General features: G+C 38.5%; 1 protein-coding gene across 1 annotated transcript in view; it reads right to left on the reverse strand.

The window, feature by feature from the left end:
- The window catches only part of clstn2a (calsyntenin 2a), a 125,209-nt gene that overhangs the window by 56,301 nt on the left and 47,626 nt on the right, over positions 1-21,282 (reverse strand). Inside the window, exon 2 of the mRNA XM_054625358.1 lies at positions 11,012-11,134. Coding sequence (XP_054481333.1) covers positions 11,012-11,134 — 123 coding nt within the window. The remainder of the gene's footprint in view (positions 1-11,011; positions 11,135-21,282) is intronic.

The following is a 21,282-nucleotide window of genomic DNA, read 5'->3' on the forward strand; positions in this document are numbered from 1 at the left end:
CCCATAACATAATCAACGAAGAGTCCCTAATTTTTTACAAACATAGAGTAATAGTTAGACATAGAGTACCTTAGCTTGGAAGTATGCACAGAAAATAATTTTATTGAGCCATATTTTAAAACAAGGATTGAATAAAGATTTGCATTCCCTCAAAATAACCCTCCATAACAACCCTGCCAAACATGAGGATTAGTTGAATCTCATATGGAAGTTAAAAAGCATTATTCAGAACAGACCAGTACAGCAAAAGTACAGTCACGGGGCGTTTCTTCCCAAGTATAACACTGAACCATGGGAATATGTCCTCACACAGCTTTTGCACTTTGGGGAATGACCAGAAGAGGTGAGTTAAAGTCTCATCCTCCAACTCACATTCATCACATTTAGGTGAAACTGATGGGTAGGTTTTGTTCAGCTTGACTAAGGAGTTATTCTTACCAGCTCTGTAATCCACCACAGTTAGTAGCCTTTACTGAATGCTCTTTCTTCACTTCTTACAGGAGGCAGCAGGTATCTGCATCATTTCCTTCTCTAATTGGAGTGTGCGCATTGCCATTCCACAACTACACACGGCAGATCCGCCTATTTGAATTTTTAACTGTTAACACAGCTCCATTAAAAATGGTGGATGAATTAAAACTTCTTTGTCCTCCAATAACTCCCTCAGGACCGTCCGTTCCTGGCAGTCCTCCCCGAGCGTCTCCATTCAAAACACGGGGTAAATGAGGGGAACGACTGTGTGCGTCATCATCTTTTTAATGAGTCTGGCCTGGAGCTCTGCATCATTAATTACAATACAGGTAGATGTGTTGCTGTGATGAGCAACTTGATGGGATGGAGATTGTTCAGGTTAAATTATATGGTGGTTTTCTCAGAAACAAAAGAGTGTTACTTTAAAAATTTGTGGATCATTTTTATTAACATACATTTTACACACAGGAAATAACACTGTGTTTCCTTAAATAATTGACTGAGATACATTTACACTGAGTTTTTTTGCTTTAGTATATAAAGTAAATGCTCGCTGTTTTCAAACCTTGGCCCGTGAATTCCAGTAGTGGATGTTTGTATCTGCGAACCTAGTTAGTTTGCTATATACTGTACATTTGGCAAAAATTCCAATTGTTACTGAAGGATATCTTAAAAGGGAAAAAAGGTAGGAATGGAAAGGACAGGACAACAGAGGTCTGAGTCAGTTAAAATGAGAGAGAGATGGGGTGGAGTTAGGGATCATGGATTATGGGGGATAAACTTAGTCTGTGTGACTCTGATGTCGTACACAGGTCCAAAAGCCAGATTATCTTATTTTATGCTCACATGAACAAGGCAAATGGAGCGAGGAAGATATGTAAATTGCTGTCTAATTGGCTTGTCAGGATACTGAGGCCCTGTCAGGCCACTGTCAGAGAGAGAGCGAGCGAGAGCGAGAGAACACAGAGAATTGCTGGATTAGTTACGGCTGCCATTCACTGCACATTTCATTAAGTAATTTCAGCTCACATCAGAATCATGGGTCAGTGCTCTATATCCTTGAAGAGCAGGTTCTTTCAGCCTTCATTTTGGGGAAAAAAGAGAGGTGGCCTATCTCATCACTGGTCTTGCTTAAACCTTCTGTCATTCTCACACAACCAAAAACACAGACGTTGCCAGTAAACAAGTTTTCATTGGCCTCCCTCCTCTGCAGATGGCACAAGGAGGACATATTTGAATGCAGAGGAGGTGATAAGGAACTAAACTAAAACAAAATATGAAAACAGTAATAAACCTGTGTACAAAAGTGCTAATTTCCAATCAGTATTCAAAATTAGGTCAATCTTTACTTTTTAATAAAATAATAACAATAAAAGGAAGTCAGTGGGCGTTTAATCAACACATTTATTAACACTGAGCTAGCAGAGCTGTTTTCAGACATGTACAGTATATTATATACTAGTTCATTTCATTTAGCATTGAGCTTTCTGTGTGTTAACAATTAAGCGTAGCCTTTTCCACATAAGTGTTTTGCTTTGCGTGTCAAGCTTTCTGATCTTGCACGGCATTTATAAAGTTTGAGGTGAAAACAGAGGCATATTACCGCTCAGGTTTCTTACTAATTTAGTAGGCAATTTTGGGTTAAAAATGGGAAATCTTGGCTCTTTATGCATTGATGCTGTTACTCCTCGTACATGGTGAAACACATTGGCGTCATAGGCAAGCTTCCCAGTAGCATGTATTTTAAAAGTGCACCAGTTGGAAAATGTGATTTATGTGTATGAAATGACACCCTTTCATTTAATGAACAAGCTGCCAAAGACAGTAGATCACATTTCCAGAGGATTCACTTTAACCTTATAGACACAAACACACATACATACATACACACAAACAAACAAACAAAGCCTTAGCTCAGTACGATTGAACACATACACACACACAAAAGAGAGAGCATTCGAGAAATTGAGAATCATCACATGGTGTCAAGAAATGAGAGACTAATCCAGTGCAGAATAGGAGAAGGGGGTAATAGGGTAATGAGGGACGGGACTGGGTCCTCTACAAAATCAATCAGAGGCTAAAAGCTTGTTTGACGCTGTGAGCAGCTTGACAATGCATTGATGACAGAGCTCCAGTGGAGCATTACTGGACAAGTAATTACTCTGACCATCTTATATGGATCCAATTAGCTCACTTCAACAAGGGAGAGGATTTGGTCATTTCTATCATATAAATTGGTTTCCTCGTTTGTCAGTGTGTTCCAGAAAACAGTACCAAATTGTTAGGGAAATTTTCAGGACATGCAATTTATTCCAGAGAGTGAAACAATCCTTTCCTCTTGGTGTTTATATTGCCTCGTTACTTATACTGCAGTTTTACTGAAACAAGAGAAGGATGCAATCAGTCTCAGTTGAGAGTAGCTCAAACTCAATAATGCAGAATAAAAGACGACATATCAGCAAAGTTGAAAAAAGGTCATACACTCCTCTGTCTTAAGCCACACATTGAATAAAAAGGAATAAAACCTTAATAACCCTGTGTGAGACTCATAGTAAAGATGGATTCTAAAGTGGATGGAGCAAGTGCAGTCCTTTACAGGCTCTCAGCAACTGATGTCTACAAGCAGGATGAAACAAATTTCAACATTCATAGAGGCAGTCTACCTGCAAAAAACACACACACAACACCTGCAGGTCAAGTGGCCACAAGACCACAAACTTTTCACAACATGGTGTAACTTCTAACTATAATATGAAAACACATTTAATGAACCTTGCTGCTACATATTCTTTCTAGTGGTGCATATCCCTGCCTTACAGATAATTAGATACATATCCAAATACAATGGTCCACAATTCAAAACAAAAATGCTCCAGGATAAATTTGCAAAGATGAGATAAAAAACTGAATAAATCACCCTGCTTTCTATTATTGTTTCTTTCTCTCCTCCAACTTTCTAACATGTTTTATGTCTCTCTTCATTTACTCTCATTTTTATTCTACTCCTAATGTCCTGTCCTTCTTTATAGATTGTAATAATATGCCATTCTGCTGTTCCTGTGCAGATACAAAAAAATTGTCACGGTAACATTGTTTCTGTACAAAAGAAAAACACAATTCATCTCCAAGCAAAAGAGCATTAGGCAGTGATGATAACTTGACTATCTGCTATCCACCTAGCAGTTTTAGTTATGACTGGAGAAGGTTTTGGAGAGCTGTGGACCATTTCCTGTTTGTCTTCATCACACCAACATAAAATAATGTATAATTATATAATTTGTATAATTATTCCTAAAGTCTGACTTGTTGTTTGATCATTTCAACTCAGACTAAATAGGATTTGACATTGTTACTTATTTATGATTTAAATGATCAGATAGACAGATGTAACTTTTTTCCAACATGCAGTATAGATTGTCTTTATACCCCTTCAGCTTTAGGTTAATTACCTTTGTTTCCAAATCTAAAACTAATGTTGGTAAGGCATTTATACATTCTTGACCACGAAAAATAACTCATCAATGATAAACAACTGCAGCACTACAACAATGGTAATCATTATGTAGGTATTACTCATCATATGTTTCCTTTTGTTTGCTGCATTTTCCCACAGTACATAATCTTCCTCTCTTAAACCTTTAAAAAGCTGAATGAATACCAGGACAAGATGCTAATGCATCGGAGAAACGAATGGCAAAAACATCACTGATGAGGAACAGTTTCCTCCCTTAATTATATTCACATCTGAGTTAAATCTGCTGTACTTTGACATTTCATTACTGGAAATGAAATAATTTAACAGAATTAACATTTGGAAAGTAAAATGTCACCCCCTACAATGATTTGATCAAAAAGCTTTGAATGCTCTTCATGTATAAACAACAGGCCCTGCAGAGAGAAATACTGGCAAGCTAACCATCATGGGGGGCAAACATTCAGATCAGATACAAGGTCAGGTGGGAGCAGAATCAATAAAAATGTGACAAACAGAATATCTTTGTAATGAGAGGTTGTCATTGCCTCATGTATGAGACTGTGCAGAAAAGCTCAAATGAGGATCAGCATTGATGAAGGAGGAAGAGAGAGATAGAGACAGTGAGGGAGAGGGGAAACCAGGAGAAAGATTAAGACGGAAAAAAAAAGGGGAATGTATCTGAATGTAACCTGCTGGGAGAAAACTCAGAGAGATGGGTCTGGAGGTGTAGTGCTGAACCTCTTGCCCTAAGGCAAGGAGGAGATATCAATACACACACTCTGACACTTCACTGAAAGAGAGTCTCCTGCTCTAACAGAAGGGTAAAGAAAAAAGGCTTGTACAGACAAAACTGTGCTACAACTCAAAAGCTAAGTGGACTTGTGTCTGTGCCATGCAGAAGTAAAAATGTCGCATTTCATATTTTTGTGTCAATGCTAAAGCATTGTAGGAGGAATAATTTGCACACACAAACATAGCAAAAGCATGCATTATAATAAAGTAAATGTTTAAATAATTAGCACATGTAATGTCAAATAATTTGCTCTCATTTTTTAGCTGCCTTTTGGCAGAAAACCAAAACAAAAGATGGTAAAAAGCTTCGTAATGCTGAGGGTAACTGCAGAGTCCGGTATGGGATTATCACTATGGGCGTTGACAAAATACAATAAGATATTCATGCAGGTCTGCTAGTGCTAGTTGTAGCAAGAAATCCGGTTTGCAGGTAGGTGTCATGTCTCTGAAGAGCATACAGAACCTTTGATGCTCTGCAACCGTTTCATGTTGCAGACTTGCCTCACTATTACCTAACAACTGAGCGCCCACTGCAGAAATTTAACAGCTACACAAAGGCAAGGAGGACAGAGAGAAAGAAAGAGGGAGGCAGGCAAAGTGATATGTTCCTCTTCACCTCAGGGCAGACTGAGAGAGCGTGGTTTGATCAGACTGTCCCTTCAATACTCTCGCTTATCCTTTGATGATCCGTCCATTTCTGTTCCCCCTCTATATCTTCTTTCACTCCAACTCACACACATGCAGCATATCCCTTTTTCCTGCTTTATATCTGGGTTTGTCTCTTTCATCCCACATTCTAACATTTTTGTCCTTCTTTATTTACTCATTTTTTCATTATACTGTTTATATCCTGTCTCTATTTTCAGATTGTAATAATATACCATCCTGCTGTTACTGTGCAGATGAAAAATATTTCGGGCTGTTATTGCCATGGTAGCATTGTTTCTGTAAAGAGGAAAAAGACAATACAACTCAAAGCAAAATACCATTTAAAATGGAGCAGTTTTAATTGTGACAGAAGAAAGTTACCACTTCCTGTTTATGTTTTCATTGCAGCAACTGGCATAAAATGATGTAATTTCACTAACAACCATCCATCATTATGGCTCATAAACAAGTCAGGTATGGTAAATAAGGCATTCGCACATAATTCAAATAGCATGCCTTTCAAAAACCCTGCTCACCACTGGCTTTGAACTTATGATAATAAGTCATATGTTTTCGATATCATACTACAAGCAATAACTGGATTTTGACTGTTTGTTAAAAATAGGATGACTGGCACTGACATAAATGTAAAATGTGTCTATTTTTTCTTTGTTTTTCTCAGCACAGGAACTGGATGGATGATGGAAGACACCTTCTGAAATAATGGAAACTGTGAAAGATGTAATATATGTTAGCATATTCAAACCTGCAGCAAAAGTCTGACTGAGGCAATAATATCTTATGTCAATATCATCTAAGTCAGATTCATCAAGTCGTGACCAAGATCTGGAGTATGAAAGAAATCATTTTTAACAGGCAGAACAAAGACATCTCAAACATGCTTCCTTGCACACAAAGTGATGAATGGAGTGTTCTTGACACAACAATGTGGGTCATTTTACTTGGCCAGACTATATTTGTTAGACTTCTCAGATATGCGAGAGCTTTCGAAATCCAAAATCTCAACTTTGGCCTGATGCTGGCTGAATTTTGATAACGGTACCTTGGGGAATTATGTATCTACTCAGAAATGTTGATCATAGTCAAAGCAAGAATTGCAGTGAAAAGAAATGCAGTGAAACAGATGTCACAGCTTTTGTGTTCTAACCACCAGATATGTGTTTTCAGTGACAGTTTTGTTTTACAATTCTGTAATAAGCAGGCATTTAGACTGAGAACACAATACAGTAATACACAATGAGATCACAATACAGGTCTGTGTGGAGGGTGTTATTGCTTCAGGTATCGTCGAGACATAAACTACAATCCAAAATGCCCAGCTTTTAAAAAAAACTGCTGCCAAAACATTGCAGAGTATATTATGATAGTGCATCACTATAATGCATCCCAAACATGCTACCTTTTATATATGGAAAAGATTGGTGATAGAACACAGGTAGTCTGTTAAAAGTTTTGCCTGAAATTTACCACACTATTGACCCAAGGCAGTTTATTGATATTGAATACAAAAAAAGTAAAGTGAATTTACAGGCTGTCGCTGCATTGACGTTTCAGCCATCTAATAAGTATCTGATAGAATACATACCCTCAAATTCTAATCAATACAGCTGTCTACACTGGCCACATAATGGCTCTCACTCAATCTATCAAATCTATTTTCTTGAGTCATAAGCATTAAACTGCAGTGATTGTGTATTGGGCAGGGCTGAGCCCACAGCTGTGGTTTAACACACGGTAGACATTGACTGAGGACTGACGCTGCTAATTTTGCTCTTAAGCCCGTGTTAACAAGTTGTTACTGGACTGATGGTGAACTTATAATAATAATATAATACAGCTACTGTAGATAAAGAATACATTAGTTCCTATCAGGATATAATATGGCTGATGATTATGATTATGACAATGAGTGAGAAAGTACATAATAAAGAACCATCACAGCATTCAGACTTACACTCAAAATACAAGTTCAAGAACATTAAAGACACTTACTTTGGACTTGAAACTTACAGATACAAACAACAGTTACATAAACACATTCATATGCAAACCTGTGTGTGCGCACCCACACACACACACATACACACACACAACATAAACCAACCAATGGGAATAATCAAACATGTTTTTTTCGTAGCAGCTGCCTGTGATGACCCTCTCTCATTTTCATTGTCCATCTGTCTCTGCCATTTTTACTCTCAGCTATCCATTTTCCCTTTTCCTCCATTCCTTCCAACTACTTTTGTTCCTTTACCCTGTGTGGGTTCTGCAGAGGCAACAATGTACCACAGCACATTATTCTCTTACCATGATGAATGAGGAGAATCTGTGCCTGTTGACTGTGGCCTCGAGATAAAGAATAAGCAAATGAAACTGCCTGCCTCGAAGCACCCTAGAGTCCACTGCCACCATTCCTCATGCTAATTTGATTGAGAACGCTCGATCAGCACATACTCCTCGACCCACACACCTTTGCTCCAAGGGAGGTGTTGAAGGGGGGGTGTGGAGGATAGAGGGTGCCATCATGGCATGCAGTTATAATAACAATTCATCTCCAGGATGCATGTCTCAGCGTATAATATTCAAGTTAGACCCACTGTGGATAGTTTAGATCAAAGTGAAATGTGTTACCGTAGAATAGGGCAAGACATAACGACAGACAGGAAGCAGAAGAGAAGAAGAATATATCAGCAAAAGGGTGAGGTGGGGTAAGACGTGAAGATGAAGGATATATGAGGCATTCAGAGAAGCACTAGTGATGGAGGGCCAGTGGATGGGAGAGGGAATAAATGATGACAAAAGAAAAGTACAATGGAGGAGAAAATAGGCAAGTACTTAACAATCCTGGTCCATGTTCCCACACTGCAATTAATGTGGAGCCAGAAGGACAGCCTACTCCTTTCTGCAGTAAAACAAAACCAGGATTGATGAGAGTGTCTCTAATGCATAAGTGACTGCCTGTTTATGGGCTCGCTAGGAGCAAAGTGTCGAGATAGAGAATAGAACGAAGGATTGTTGGGTTACGAAAGAATGAATGTGGCACTAGGTGGAGGGAAAGACAAAAACGGAGGCACAGATTGAGATAAAGATTTGAGGAGGGGAGTTGTATGCATGAGCAAGAGCTGTGGAAGTAGACAATTGTAAAGGGAGATAAATTGGGAAAGAGCTGCTCATGTGATGGCCATATTTTTCAGTCTCCTTGGTAGCGATTGTATGGGTTTCATTCATTAGACTACATGCAATGAAAAACAAGGAGAGAATTATCACCTGTCTGCAGTTAAAACACAGTGCAGCTTTTTCTCCTCTGGCCATATTTCACCCGGTTTGACCTTCTCGAGTCAACAAACCAAGTGTTAATCATGGAGAAAAACAATCAAGATGAATTTCCTCTTTTGTCTGGCTGCTCATTAAAGCTTCACTGTGTCGCCAATTTGGTTGCTAGGGAAATCTTTCTACTGTAAATTACTCTAAGTCGGTAGTACTTGATTAGAGAAGAACAATGACAGTGAGGTTTATCTTCAGCATCTACACTTTTGTGATATAAAAAGCTATTTTTGCTATCTTTTTTTCATGTTAGGATCATTAAATCTTCCTAGACCCCTCCAAAAAATAATTAAATCTTCATATACAGTACATCTACATATGCCGAAGCATTTCGGTTACACTGTACAGTATATGTGCCATACAGGGTTGTTAAAGGCCCTGTGGGGAAAAGAAGAACAAAAAGAGCCTTTAACATGGATCCATGCTTTTTTCTGCTCAAGGTCAGCTTTCTTTTCCCATTATTTACAGAGCAGCTAACACATAACATTGAAAAAACCTAAATTATGACTGTGGCATTAGAACAAAAAAACACACACAGAAAAAAAGGAAAACATAAGGAGAAAAAAAGCTGAGTATCAGTTTTCCATGGTTGTCAGCGCTGGGATTAATAGCAGCCATTTCGCCATAATGAGCTGTTAAGTGTTAGCTGCCAAAAAGCCTCTTCGTTTGCCTTTGAGTCTCGAAATACTTTGTCCAATTATAATAGCTATCTCTGCCTCTCTCTCTCCTTCCTGTTACTGTCAGCTCTGCTGTACCTGTGTGACGGCTGTCTGATTCCAGCTCTTGTTAGACAACATAATCAGCATCCGAAACAGTCATCTGGAGATGAGGTTTATAACGATGTAGTACTATTATTATTAAACATGTACCTGTTCCCTGACTCAACCAGACAACTTACAGTCAGTACTACGCTCCCAGCACCTGGTTAATGGAAACCAAATGTGTGAAGCAACAAAAAGTTTGAAACAAACAAGTGTTGTCCTGGAGTTATTTTTCATGGACTTGTCAGGGATTTTACCGGCCCATTAGGCTGTGGAAACATATTGTCAAAAAGCTACAGTGAGTTTTCAGCAACTACACTGTCAGTGCATGCAGCAAATATTTAAACTGAATACTACCCAAAAATACTGCTAAAGGGGACACCCCTTGCCAAGGCCCCTGCTTTTAATGTGTATGGTATTATATAATTAATTTCTTATGAGATTAATTGATGAAATCAGAACATTAATACATTAATGATACTTAATTAATGGTTTTGTGGCTAGGACCAAAAAAAAACCCCAAGTGTTACATGATAGAAATGTGTTATGCTTACATTACACATAAACATAATATTTTCTTGCTTCTTGTGTGGTGAATAAACTGTGCTATGTAACTCTTTAATATCGTAGAAAGCTCCACAGTGTCAGATTAAGTTTAGGCTGGAAAATGAACATTGTCATCATGAAAAGAAAAAAGATATGGCTCAGGAATATATTCTTCCACTCTAGAGACCAACTGTTGGTCTGGTTAAATGGGGCAATTCAGCAGCAAGAAAAAGGATGACACATGGCTTCAATTATCAGCAGCCGTGAATAGATCCCTGTCAGGGCGAGTGAGGAAGATGTATCTAAACTCAACACCTGACAAGGTTATGAAAATAAATGCATTTTCATAAACCTCCGTAATACTATCCAGCTCAAAGCCCCTGCAATTGTGAATTTAAATCACCCCAAGTACTGGCCATGAGTTTTATATAAGAATGGAGCACTAAAGATTGAAGTGTATGACGTTCATGTATTGAGACAATTATTTAGAGAATTTAAAAGTTATTATATGTAGACAGTACTGCATATCCATTCACAGTGAACACAAACATACTGATTGCCTATCCACTGTAGGAAGTGTGATACAAATACTTGTTTAGTTATTTACAAGCCCTCTGTTTTGTGACTTTTTGAGCAATTCTATAAAATGAGGAGAAGAAAGTGCTCTGGAAATAAGATTGAAAACCATTTGTTTTACACTGCCAAAAGTGATAAATGGAATTCAGTCTCCATGACAAATGGTGGGTCCAAATAACTGTTCATCTGTTTTTCATCTTCTGGTGTGAAGTTGACACAATTTCCTGCACACAGTACTGAAGCATCCTTGTCTCAGCTCCAATGTGTTTTTAAGACAACGTACACATGGGAGGATGTGTATGCTGTATGTGTTATACTTTCTAAATGTGGGTGGATACTGTACAGTGGATGTTTTTCTGTATGTGTGTGTTTTTCTGTATTATTGTTTTCTTACCAGCATAGGGGACCGGGGCGTCCTTGTCCAGGGCTACCAGTGGAGGGTCCAGCAGCACCGTGTCCATGTTCTCTGTGATCACACCATGGTAAGAAGTTTCTATCCACGGCTTGTGCTTGTTGACTGTGGAAGAGAATAAAAATGCATAATTTAACTTTACACCATGATTGTAAGGATTGTTTCTCTTATTTACATGCTTTGTTGTTTCAAACTGTATCTTAATACGCTGAGTCACCTCAAGAAGACTAAGAATGACAAAACAGGAGGCAAGGAAATCACATGTTTTTTAAAACATTGTGTTGTGATCATGACTGTGGTTTGTGATTGATCTTTTTCGATGTTTAGACATAACACAAAGACTAATGGAAGTCAGAGGGTCTGTAGTACTTTGCTAGAGAACACAAACAACACACATTTCTCAGTTTTAGAAAAGGTAAGAGAAGACAATAGAATCATTTAACATAAGTACTCCGACCGCCTTTTCCCCTTTTTCCTTCTAGTTTGTATAAATTGTGTACACTCCTTGTCTACCTCTCTGCTGGCCTGGGGAGGTTAAAGGCAGCCATGTGTCTCTTCACCAATGGTTACACTGTCAACTGTCATCAATGGGCACTTAACACCAAGTACCACAGTCAAGGACAATACCAGGTCTTTGGAGCATTTCTAATACCTTGTCTTAGTTGGGAAAACCAGAGCGGGGTAAACAATCTTGAAAATAACCTTGTTATATCTATAAACATTTATTTCTAGTGAGTAGTCTGTACTGACATCTTGAACTACAGAACCCACATCCAACTCTGTGTCAAGCTTTGTGTTTTGACCTTTGCATCTTTACCCGTCCAACATCCAGCACAGATGTGATTTAAAGGAGGATGAGCAGGAGATTAACTAAGATCACAATCACACACAGTTACTCTCACTGTAAATTAAACTTCCTCCCTCTTTCCTCGCAGCAGGGTCTCACATATAGATAGACACTGGTCTAAATCCCTAATAACAATCATACTGTATGTGCATAAGCACTTTTGTGGGATGTCAACTTGACCTTTCAATCCACTGAAGTGGAACGCTTTGTCTTGTGCCAATGAGCAAATTCTAAAACCCTCTCACAGCTTTTCATCTGTTTGGACAAATTTCAGTAGTTTTGTCCTACTATTCCATTTTCTCCACACTCGTCATAATACTGATTTGAGAGAACAGGGTAAAAGAAATTGGAAGGACATGTTAGACTTGTACAAAGGAACCATGGTTTTTAAAGCAATGAAATAGACCTAAATAAAACAAAAAGAAATTTCAAAAAAATGCAATGAATGTGCCATTACTTCTCATTCACACTTGCCTTCTACTCCTTCAATTCACCAACCTACTGATTATTTTAGATGGGACTCTCACCCTGCTGAGACAGAGTAGAGAGTGGATTATAAGGAATGAAGGAGAATCACAAGGGAAGACATTATTCATCCTGGGACTCTCATCTTATGCTCATGCAGAAGACAGAAAGCACTGCAGAAAACAGCATGACTCTGCTCTGCTGGAAAGTGGAGAGAGGAGAGTGGAGGTCTGTCTTCAAATAGTGCTTAGGCATCTTTACACCTGGAGTATTTTACTTGCAACTGAGGAAAGACTGTGCAATAAAGCAGTCAAGTACACACCCTTTTATGATGTATCATAGGTACAGCTTCATCTTAATACAGTACTTGCAGTTTTCTTTTGATTCACTATTCACTAAATTCCACCCAAAAGCAGACTTGAAATGAACTGAAAGTACCTCATAAAGAGACTTAAAAACCAAGACCATATTAGACTGTAGCACTGAGGTGACAAAAAAAGACTATACAAATAGGCATTATTCAATTTAGTCTTCATGTCTATGTGCTCGCACTTGCCAAGTAACTATATTAATTCATCATGCTCACATAGCATTACATTTACATTTGAAGATGTCTTCAGTAAGTCTAACAGCAGCCCACAGCTAGTGCAGTTTACTCATGGATGGCAAGTTCAATTTCTGGCTCAAGGTCTTACATTTATCCCACGTAAATAGGGTGCTGGTTGGGGAAGCAGAGCTGTGACTCTTTAAAGGAAGTCTAATATAAGAGCCCATTTTTAGAAAGAGCACACATCAGACCATGGAAATGGTCCGTTTCCAAAATGGCTTTCATGATATGTAGGACTGTAAAGCCATTAGTTATGTGTTTAAAGCATTCATCCTCCGCAGCCTTGTACCGAGCCGCAGCAATGAAACAAAAATTGAGGTAAGCTTGCATTTGAAGAGAAAAAAGTCTGCCATGACAAAGACAGCCCTTCAACGAAATACACTATGAAGCAGAGACTAAGAGTCTACAGCCATGCTAGTGGCTCTGTTGCTAATGCTTAGCAGTTTAGCATGTTGACATGCTCACAGTTGCTACATAGCGTTAAACAAAAAGGTACAGCTAAGGCTGAAGGTCATTCATTCTGTGGGTATTTGGTCTTAAACCATAATGAACAAATTGTTTATCGTGCTAGGTAACATTGGCTGTTAGCTGCATTATTTAGCCAAGCAGAGCTTTTCTTCCGACCAGCTGGTAACAGCTAACTTTAACTAGCTTTCCTTCTGCTGATTTCAACTAAGCCCAAAGGAAGAGCACCTAGCTTTGAAGCAAAATTAACATAGTGGCCAAATGTTGGAATTACAATTTCTGGGTCCATCACGTGATGCCATGGGGCCCAAAACTACTTTTCCCAATAGACATTGAGAAAGAGACATCTGTAATTAATTTTTTTTATGTTAATCAACTTTCAAGTACAAACACATAAAGTAGCCCTTATTTTAATCATTAGGTCCCACAAGTTGAATCCAGAGTTATTTCCTTTCCTCTTTTCATGTGAATGAGGCAGTGAACGAGGCTGGACAGAGGGTTAGGATGGGGGCTAAAGGAAACGCTAGTGAGCTTGCTTAATGGGCCCCATGGATACTAAAGATCGCCGAAAGATCCATCTATTTTCATCTGAAATTCATACTTTATACACTTTTATCTGTTACTGAGCAACTTTCATAGGAATAAACAGGCACCCATATCCAGCTCCCTTTATACATCCAACCCATATTTGTTATCATCAGGGATGTGCAACTAGAAAGCATTATTGCTGATCTCTCAAACAGGTGTTTTTACTGAATATCGGCAAATAACGATCGGCATCTCTTATAAAGATCACATTTATTTTTCACTTGCCTGATCAGACCACTGCATGAGCCATTCCCCTTGCCTGAACACAAAGTTTACTTGCCCAAGGCAAAAAGCAAGCTTCAATATCAAGCCCTGGTAATTCATGCAGAGGGATCACCTTTACCAAATTTCCTAGCATTCCATCAAAAAGTTGAGACATTTTACTCAAAACTACAAATGTCAAACTAATGATGTCACTAGGGGATCATCTAAATCATCGGGCTTTATCCTCTAAGGACCATGATTGTATGTACACAATTTGATGGCAATTCATCTAACAGTTTAAATATTTCAGTCAGGACCAAGTGGTGGACTGAGCGTCTGACAGAAAGACATTGCTATTCATAGAGCCAAACCACATGGCTAATAAAAACCATTGTTGTAACTTGTGGTTCCTCCTTTAATTAGGTTACAAGTGTCATTGACTGCAATATGCAAGGTGTCTTTGGCCATTTCCTGAGGAGCATCTGCAGCCATTACAGCATTACAGCATCAGGAGGCACATAATGGTAGACTAATTCACTTAGTAGAAGAAACAGTCTAAAAGTGGCTCCATTACATCTCTGGATAAAATCTGATGTGACAGTAATATGAACACAGAAATCCAGAAACCACACTGTGCTTTCTTGTATATAACATTACTGCAGGGGATTGTCAACTTGTCCATCCTGGTATTGAAATCAAAATATCTGTTAGTGTCTTCCACTGGGACTGAGGTTCCTGAAAACATATTAATGTAGGGACATATGCAGTTGATAATCTATATTTAATTTGGGTCCCTACTCATATTCAAAAAGGACACTGCATCACTGTGCTATGTATTGATCAATAAATGTCATGCCAAATCCATTTATTTTTAGCATTTATTTTATTACAATGATGTTGGAGTGGAATAGATGTAATCCTTCCACAGACCCGTAGGCTAAATAACAATAATAACTGGAAGAAGAAGACACAGACAAAATGACAAAGAAAAAATCCAAGAAGAAACTTTTAAAACAAAGGAGGAGAAAAGAAGAGGTAGAAAAGGATAAAAAATGTAAAGCTGAATAGACAGAAAAAGACGACATAACATTTATTTAAATATTAATAATCTAACATTATAGAGAAGAAATTTAAAAGATATTACTGAATCTAAAAGTAAAAAGATAATGTGCAAAAGCTGAGGGGTCTCCTCCAGATTTATCCCTAGAATTTGGAACAAGTATGTCTTATCAGAGCATCCAAACTAGCAAATTAGCTACTAAGGAGGCAATACAACCATTGAACAGGCTGGCCTAAAATAGATGGTAACCTGCACAGAAAAAAATAAATACAATGTGGTACAAAACCACTCTGCTTTCCATGCAAATTACATGAGGCACTTGATGATCTATTCAGTATTTATAGGTTTTCGTATTCAGTGCTAATCATAAATATCCCTTGCCAGGAGAGGAAAATGGGATAATGTATACTATGCACATGATGTAAATATGAGAGAGGAGTGGGAAAGAAGTACAAATTTACTGTATTAACAGTATGCAGAAACAGAAGACACAAGGAGAAATGTAAAAAAACATGATAAAAGTGAATTGGGGAGAACGAACGGGTTAACCAGCAAACGGGAGTAACAGAGGGAAAGGGAAGATAAGAAGCAGCCATACTGGAGGCGATGGGGTGAGTAAGGAGAGATAATAGTAGAAGGGAGCTTGCACTTAGTGTGTAAATAATAGGGTGCGCCTATAGGACCTCACACATCCTTCATTTATTTTCTTATTAAATCAAGTTCCTATAGGATACATTACATGCCTGAGATCATACATAATATAATAATAGCAGTGATCCAATGGGCTTCATTCCTCTCATGCGAGGACAGACTGTGCAGATGCCTCCCAAAGTGATGATTTAGGACAGGGCTTTGAGACAGACTCAACACTTTAACATTGATGAGACAATGATACCCCATGAATAAAGTCCATCTTAGTTAGCAGAGAAAAAACATTAACTATAGAAAACACAGGAAGAAGGATAACCATACCAGCCAGGTGTCTTTTATCACTGTAGCTCTCTAATCAAACTTTTTTCAATATACTATGAATGTGTACCATGCAAGTGCTGTTCCTCATATGTCAATGCCACTGTACCATAACCTTTTACTACTTATTGACACCAACTATATCTGAATGATGGTTTAACTAAAGTCATTGGTGTATCTGATAATATCCTCAACTTCTCTTCAGATGTCACCGTTTACTGTCGGGGGAAGGTAATAAATGACTGAAACTAAGTTATGGCTGAGAAAGGAGCCGCCAACAACAAGAGCAGTTTATTAAGCATTAGAAAATCCAACGCCCAGGAGAACAGGGGGACAAAATCATTACATTATGTCCATAATTACTATGAGTGTCAACTCTGACTTTTACAGTCCCAGTGTTCAAGTATAAGATGCAGTTAGCAAGAACAGAGTAATAAGGCATATTGACTGCTGCAATTAAGTCCTGCACCTTAAGCAGAACTAGGTTAAAGCTGACCGGTGGGTCATTTAAATAACATAAACTCTTCCCACTCACTCTCTCCCAGGACCCTTTCTCCTTGTACAGTTAGATTTGCAGGCAGTGCTGTTTATTTTAATGGTGATGTTTTTTTACTTATTAAAAGGTGCTTTAAACTCTGATTTCCAACAACTATTAGCCATAAAGACCCACCCCCAGACTGATTTTGACTGCATCAATACAAACTGAGGAGGAAAACAAAGCCACTATTTTAATTGGAATCAAATATTTTGCACACAGCAGCGCAATGTCTTAGGGCATGTAAGAAAAGCAACCACAGAGTAATTTGGACATTCTGAGGACAGAGTATAGAGCACTCAAGTGTGTTTGCAGAGAAGATGGCCACGGACAAAACCTACAGAGAACAAATTAAAAATATCTCATAGCAAAGTGAGTGAGAAAAGTAAAAAAAAAAAAAAAAAAAAAAAAGATTTACCTACTGTCTACAGAAGTGAGACAGAATAACAGAGGGAGGAAAGAAGGAAAAATGATGCAGGGTAGGAAGTTAATGGTCTGCAGTGGTATTGTATCTCCTTGTGAGCGTGAGATCAGTTTATGAAAGTTAGGGGAGCCCAAGAAGGGGGAGAATGAGCATCCCAGTCAGACAGATTCAAGGTTAATGAGAAACAGCAATGGACAAACGACAACGACAACAAGTATTTCTGCAGAAGGATCTGTAAGAACAAGAGAGGCTTTAAGAACCACTAGTCGAGGATGCAAGGAGCGACTGTGAGCACCACAATGCACAGGTCTGGCACCTGGTGAGGCAGAGGAGGAGCTTTGTAACCGTTCGTTAAAAAGTTCAGAAATCAACTGAGTGAAGAGTTCATCAACGCACTCTACTTCCTGAAAGCGCACTTCCCCAAAAAATTGAAAGGTCAAGTGAGTTGAAAAAGTCATGTCGGATTGTCAGTCAGCTCAGATGAGTGACAGGCCTATGACTTTATATTGTTTTATTAAGCCCATGGCAGGTCAAAGCCTTTTTGCAAAGGTGTATCTGTAATGTTTTAAAGTGTGTGTGACAGCTTTCATTTTGTTGTCATGCAAGAGTACTGCAGTTGGCCTACCCTGATTTAAAAAATGTTTAGCAAGTTGATTTGTCTTTTGCACATGCAGCGGCCAAGTCTTTTTGTTTGAATTATGTTGATTTTCTATTTTATTTACAATTGGCTGGCCCTGTCTGTTTTATTTACATATATATTGTGCCCTATTAGTATCAGAGTATGTTTTATCACAACAGTATTCATCTGAAAGACTTATGGGAACTTTGATGTCATTCAAGGCAGATGAAAGGCCTTCTCCTTCATTTAATTCATCAGAAATTTGTATTAGCACCAATGCTCCAATAAATATTTGCTACATTACACATTACACTTTTAAGCAAACATTACAATTTGTTTAACTCCCTAATTACGATATTTTTCTCAGCTGTGGCATTTCCTGACACCAGAGCTAAAGCGATACCTGGGGAGTCTCAAAATGTCAATTGTTTGCCATTTGAGTGCTTGGCATTCACTATAAGGAAATATTGAGCCCTGCTGAAAGAAACACATCATGCCTGCTTTCCAGAATTGCACTCAGTAATAATCATTGTTGTTTAATACCGAGTGTTTTTCTTCCTTGTCTGCCTCTTCTACTTATTATGAATCATTTGTTGATTTACAGTACAATGAGAGAGGGACGGAACATGTCTTGGATAACCAGCAATGGCTCTGATTAGTTTCTGCAGAAAAAGAGATGCAGAGTGCTCTTAGTGATGGCTTACTGTCAATTAGTTTCACTGAGTGGGCCTATGAAGGGGCACGACAGAAGGATTTCAAAAGAGTGAAGTGAAAGTGGAGTGGTGGAGGGAAAACGGGACAACAAAGAAAGAGCAAATAACGGGATGGGAGGAGGAGGAGGAGGGAGGTGATATCTCCATTAACAGAAAGCAGCAGGCAGCGAGAGGAGCCATGGTGAGGAGAAATGGATGGCAGTGTGACTGACTGGATTGAATAAGAAAGAGTTTCACTCTGCAGACTTGAGCCTCATGTGGCGATCAACCGACGTAAACAGCCTCCCATTTGCACTTATATTAAACTCACTTAAACATATGACTGAATGTCTGAAAAACTTTGAAAAGGAATTTCCACGCCCTGACTACTTTTAAGAGTAGGCGTAAGACCTTCCTTTTTGATAGCGCTTATAGTTAGGGCTGGTTCAGATTACTATTCCCTTTTGCTTTCTAGTCTCGCAGGTTTCCATGAATCGTTGTGGTACCTGGACCGTGGTCGTGCCTCCTGCTGTGACCCAGCTGACACCCACTGCTACTTCCATTATTATTATTTGTCACATTACTATAACTATTCCCTATATCATTATTTCAATTCTACCATAGTCATTGCTGCTTTTATAAGTAGTCTTAATGTTTTCCTCCCTTACCCTGCTTACTACTGTGATTATATGAATCATTTATGTCATATACATTGAATGTGTTGTAACTTTGTTATGTTGTTCATTCCGTAAACATGACATCTATTGCATTCCCGAGTGCCGATGTGAGGGTTCCGGGACAGAGGATGTTGCATGTGCACAGATTGTAAAGCCCTCTGAGGCAAATTTTAATTTGTGATTTTGGGCTATACAAAATAAACTGAATTGAATTGAATTGAATTGACTGGCCGATGTGTCTGCTTTCTCCATCTGAGCAGGTCTAGTTTTGCATAATATATTCAGCGACACTATTTTACACCTTCACTTAAATCTATTTACTGCTGTCTACTTCTTGAATCCATTACCAAAAAATGGATGGATTTTTGATTGTAGTCGGTCATAAAAAAACACAGACAATGACACTTGACACTTTTAAGTTATTAAATAAACATGTATTATATGAGTACACCTTTGTCAACTGGTTTTTCAATTTAGTATTAAAATGAATATGGTTACGAGTTGAATCGGGTACAAAATGGACATTTTTTAACTTTCACTTTTCATTAAAACCTGACATAGATGGACCCTCCTAAGTATTTTCTTTGAAGCGACATGAAAACATTTTCATCTTTTAATTTCAACCAAAACAAACGTACCTTGGACCACTGGCAAAGCAGATTTTTTAACGTCAGAACACATGTTGGTCTTTTTCTATAGTTATCAGGCAAGACCAATGAATCCTACCTAAAAAACGTATTACTGGTGATATTTATAGTTTCCTGACTTCCGACATATCTATTAGATATCATCAGATATTTAATTCTCTAATTAACTACCTCACAATTAGTAGTCTCAGTTTCCATTTCGTCATGTTAGCTCTGAAGTCTCCCTGCTCTACCAGGTCGCATAGTTTGACATTCAAGACACCATGCTGGATGGGAGACACATCACCTGATCCACTTAAGTCATGACAGTTGAACTCTGGCAAACATCTGTTTGGTTGCTGCACCTCTTATCCTATAAAATATCAGCTGTCGCAGCTGGGAGTCTGACTGTCACTGACTTTTCTTACCGTCTGTCTCAGATCTTCTGTCTTGTGTCTGCCATGGTAAATCTGTCATCTAAACCCAGTTACCCATTTCTTGCTTTTGCTCTCTCTCTCTCATTCTCTCTCCCTCTGTCGTCTGTCAGATGGATCAGGTAACAGGTGTAAACTGTCAGTCTGACAATTTGTTGGGACTTTTTCCTGGGTTCCCGCTGAAGACTTATATTAAATGTCCCTTGAATGAGCAAGCTGGAAAAATTTAGAGTGACAGTTTTGTGTCAGTAAAGCGACACAGCCAAAAAGAGGGAGAAATATTTAACACATGTTGGATGGATATTATAATAATGACAAAGATGGAAGTGGCAATGTGGGATAACAGATGAGGATTAGCAAATTTCTAAATGTGGGTTGCTGCTTACTTTTCTAGCACATTATATAGCATATTTTTTATAATTCTCTACTAAACTAGTACTCTGATCACTAAAATACGGTGTATCAAGCCGGCCTCAATCCGTTTCCTCCTGGCGCCTCCGTTCAGTTTACTCTGGACAATGTTTGACATCTGTGAATCCACCAGGAATAATGGATTCAAAAGAGCAGGAAGTCTGTTATATCTGTACAAGCTGCATGATGCCTGATTCAATTACAGCACAAAATCTGTTTCAATAGCACTCTAACAAGAAGGGAGCGGGAAATTACTTCCACTGTGGCGTCCTCAACGGAGCTCATAGCAGAGCACAGTGACTACAACGGACAGTCTCAAAATGACTAGTCTGTTCCCTCTGTGAGGAAGCTGTGTAAATGTGGTATTTCTTCAAGGCTGCTGCCTGCTTTTAACTATTCCCCTAACAAATTCACTATCGTTCACACAATCAAATTTGCTGTCACAGGTCATGTGGGTGCTGTTTTCGCTTTATTGGAACTTAACAACAAACCCAATTCTGTTGGTTAACAAGTTCTTTAGCTGAACTTGAAAAACAGTAATTGCTGTTTTTCCACAGTTCCCAATATGAGTCAGTGTGGCACAGAACTAATTTTAAGTGTGGAAATGTGCAATGGAATTAGTTCAGAAGG

The sequence above is a fragment of the Anoplopoma fimbria genome, chromosome 3 (assembly GCF_027596085.1).
Source record: "Anoplopoma fimbria isolate UVic2021 breed Golden Eagle Sablefish chromosome 3, Afim_UVic_2022, whole genome shotgun sequence".
Classification (NCBI taxonomy): domain Eukaryota; kingdom Metazoa; phylum Chordata; class Actinopteri; order Perciformes; family Anoplopomatidae; genus Anoplopoma; species Anoplopoma fimbria.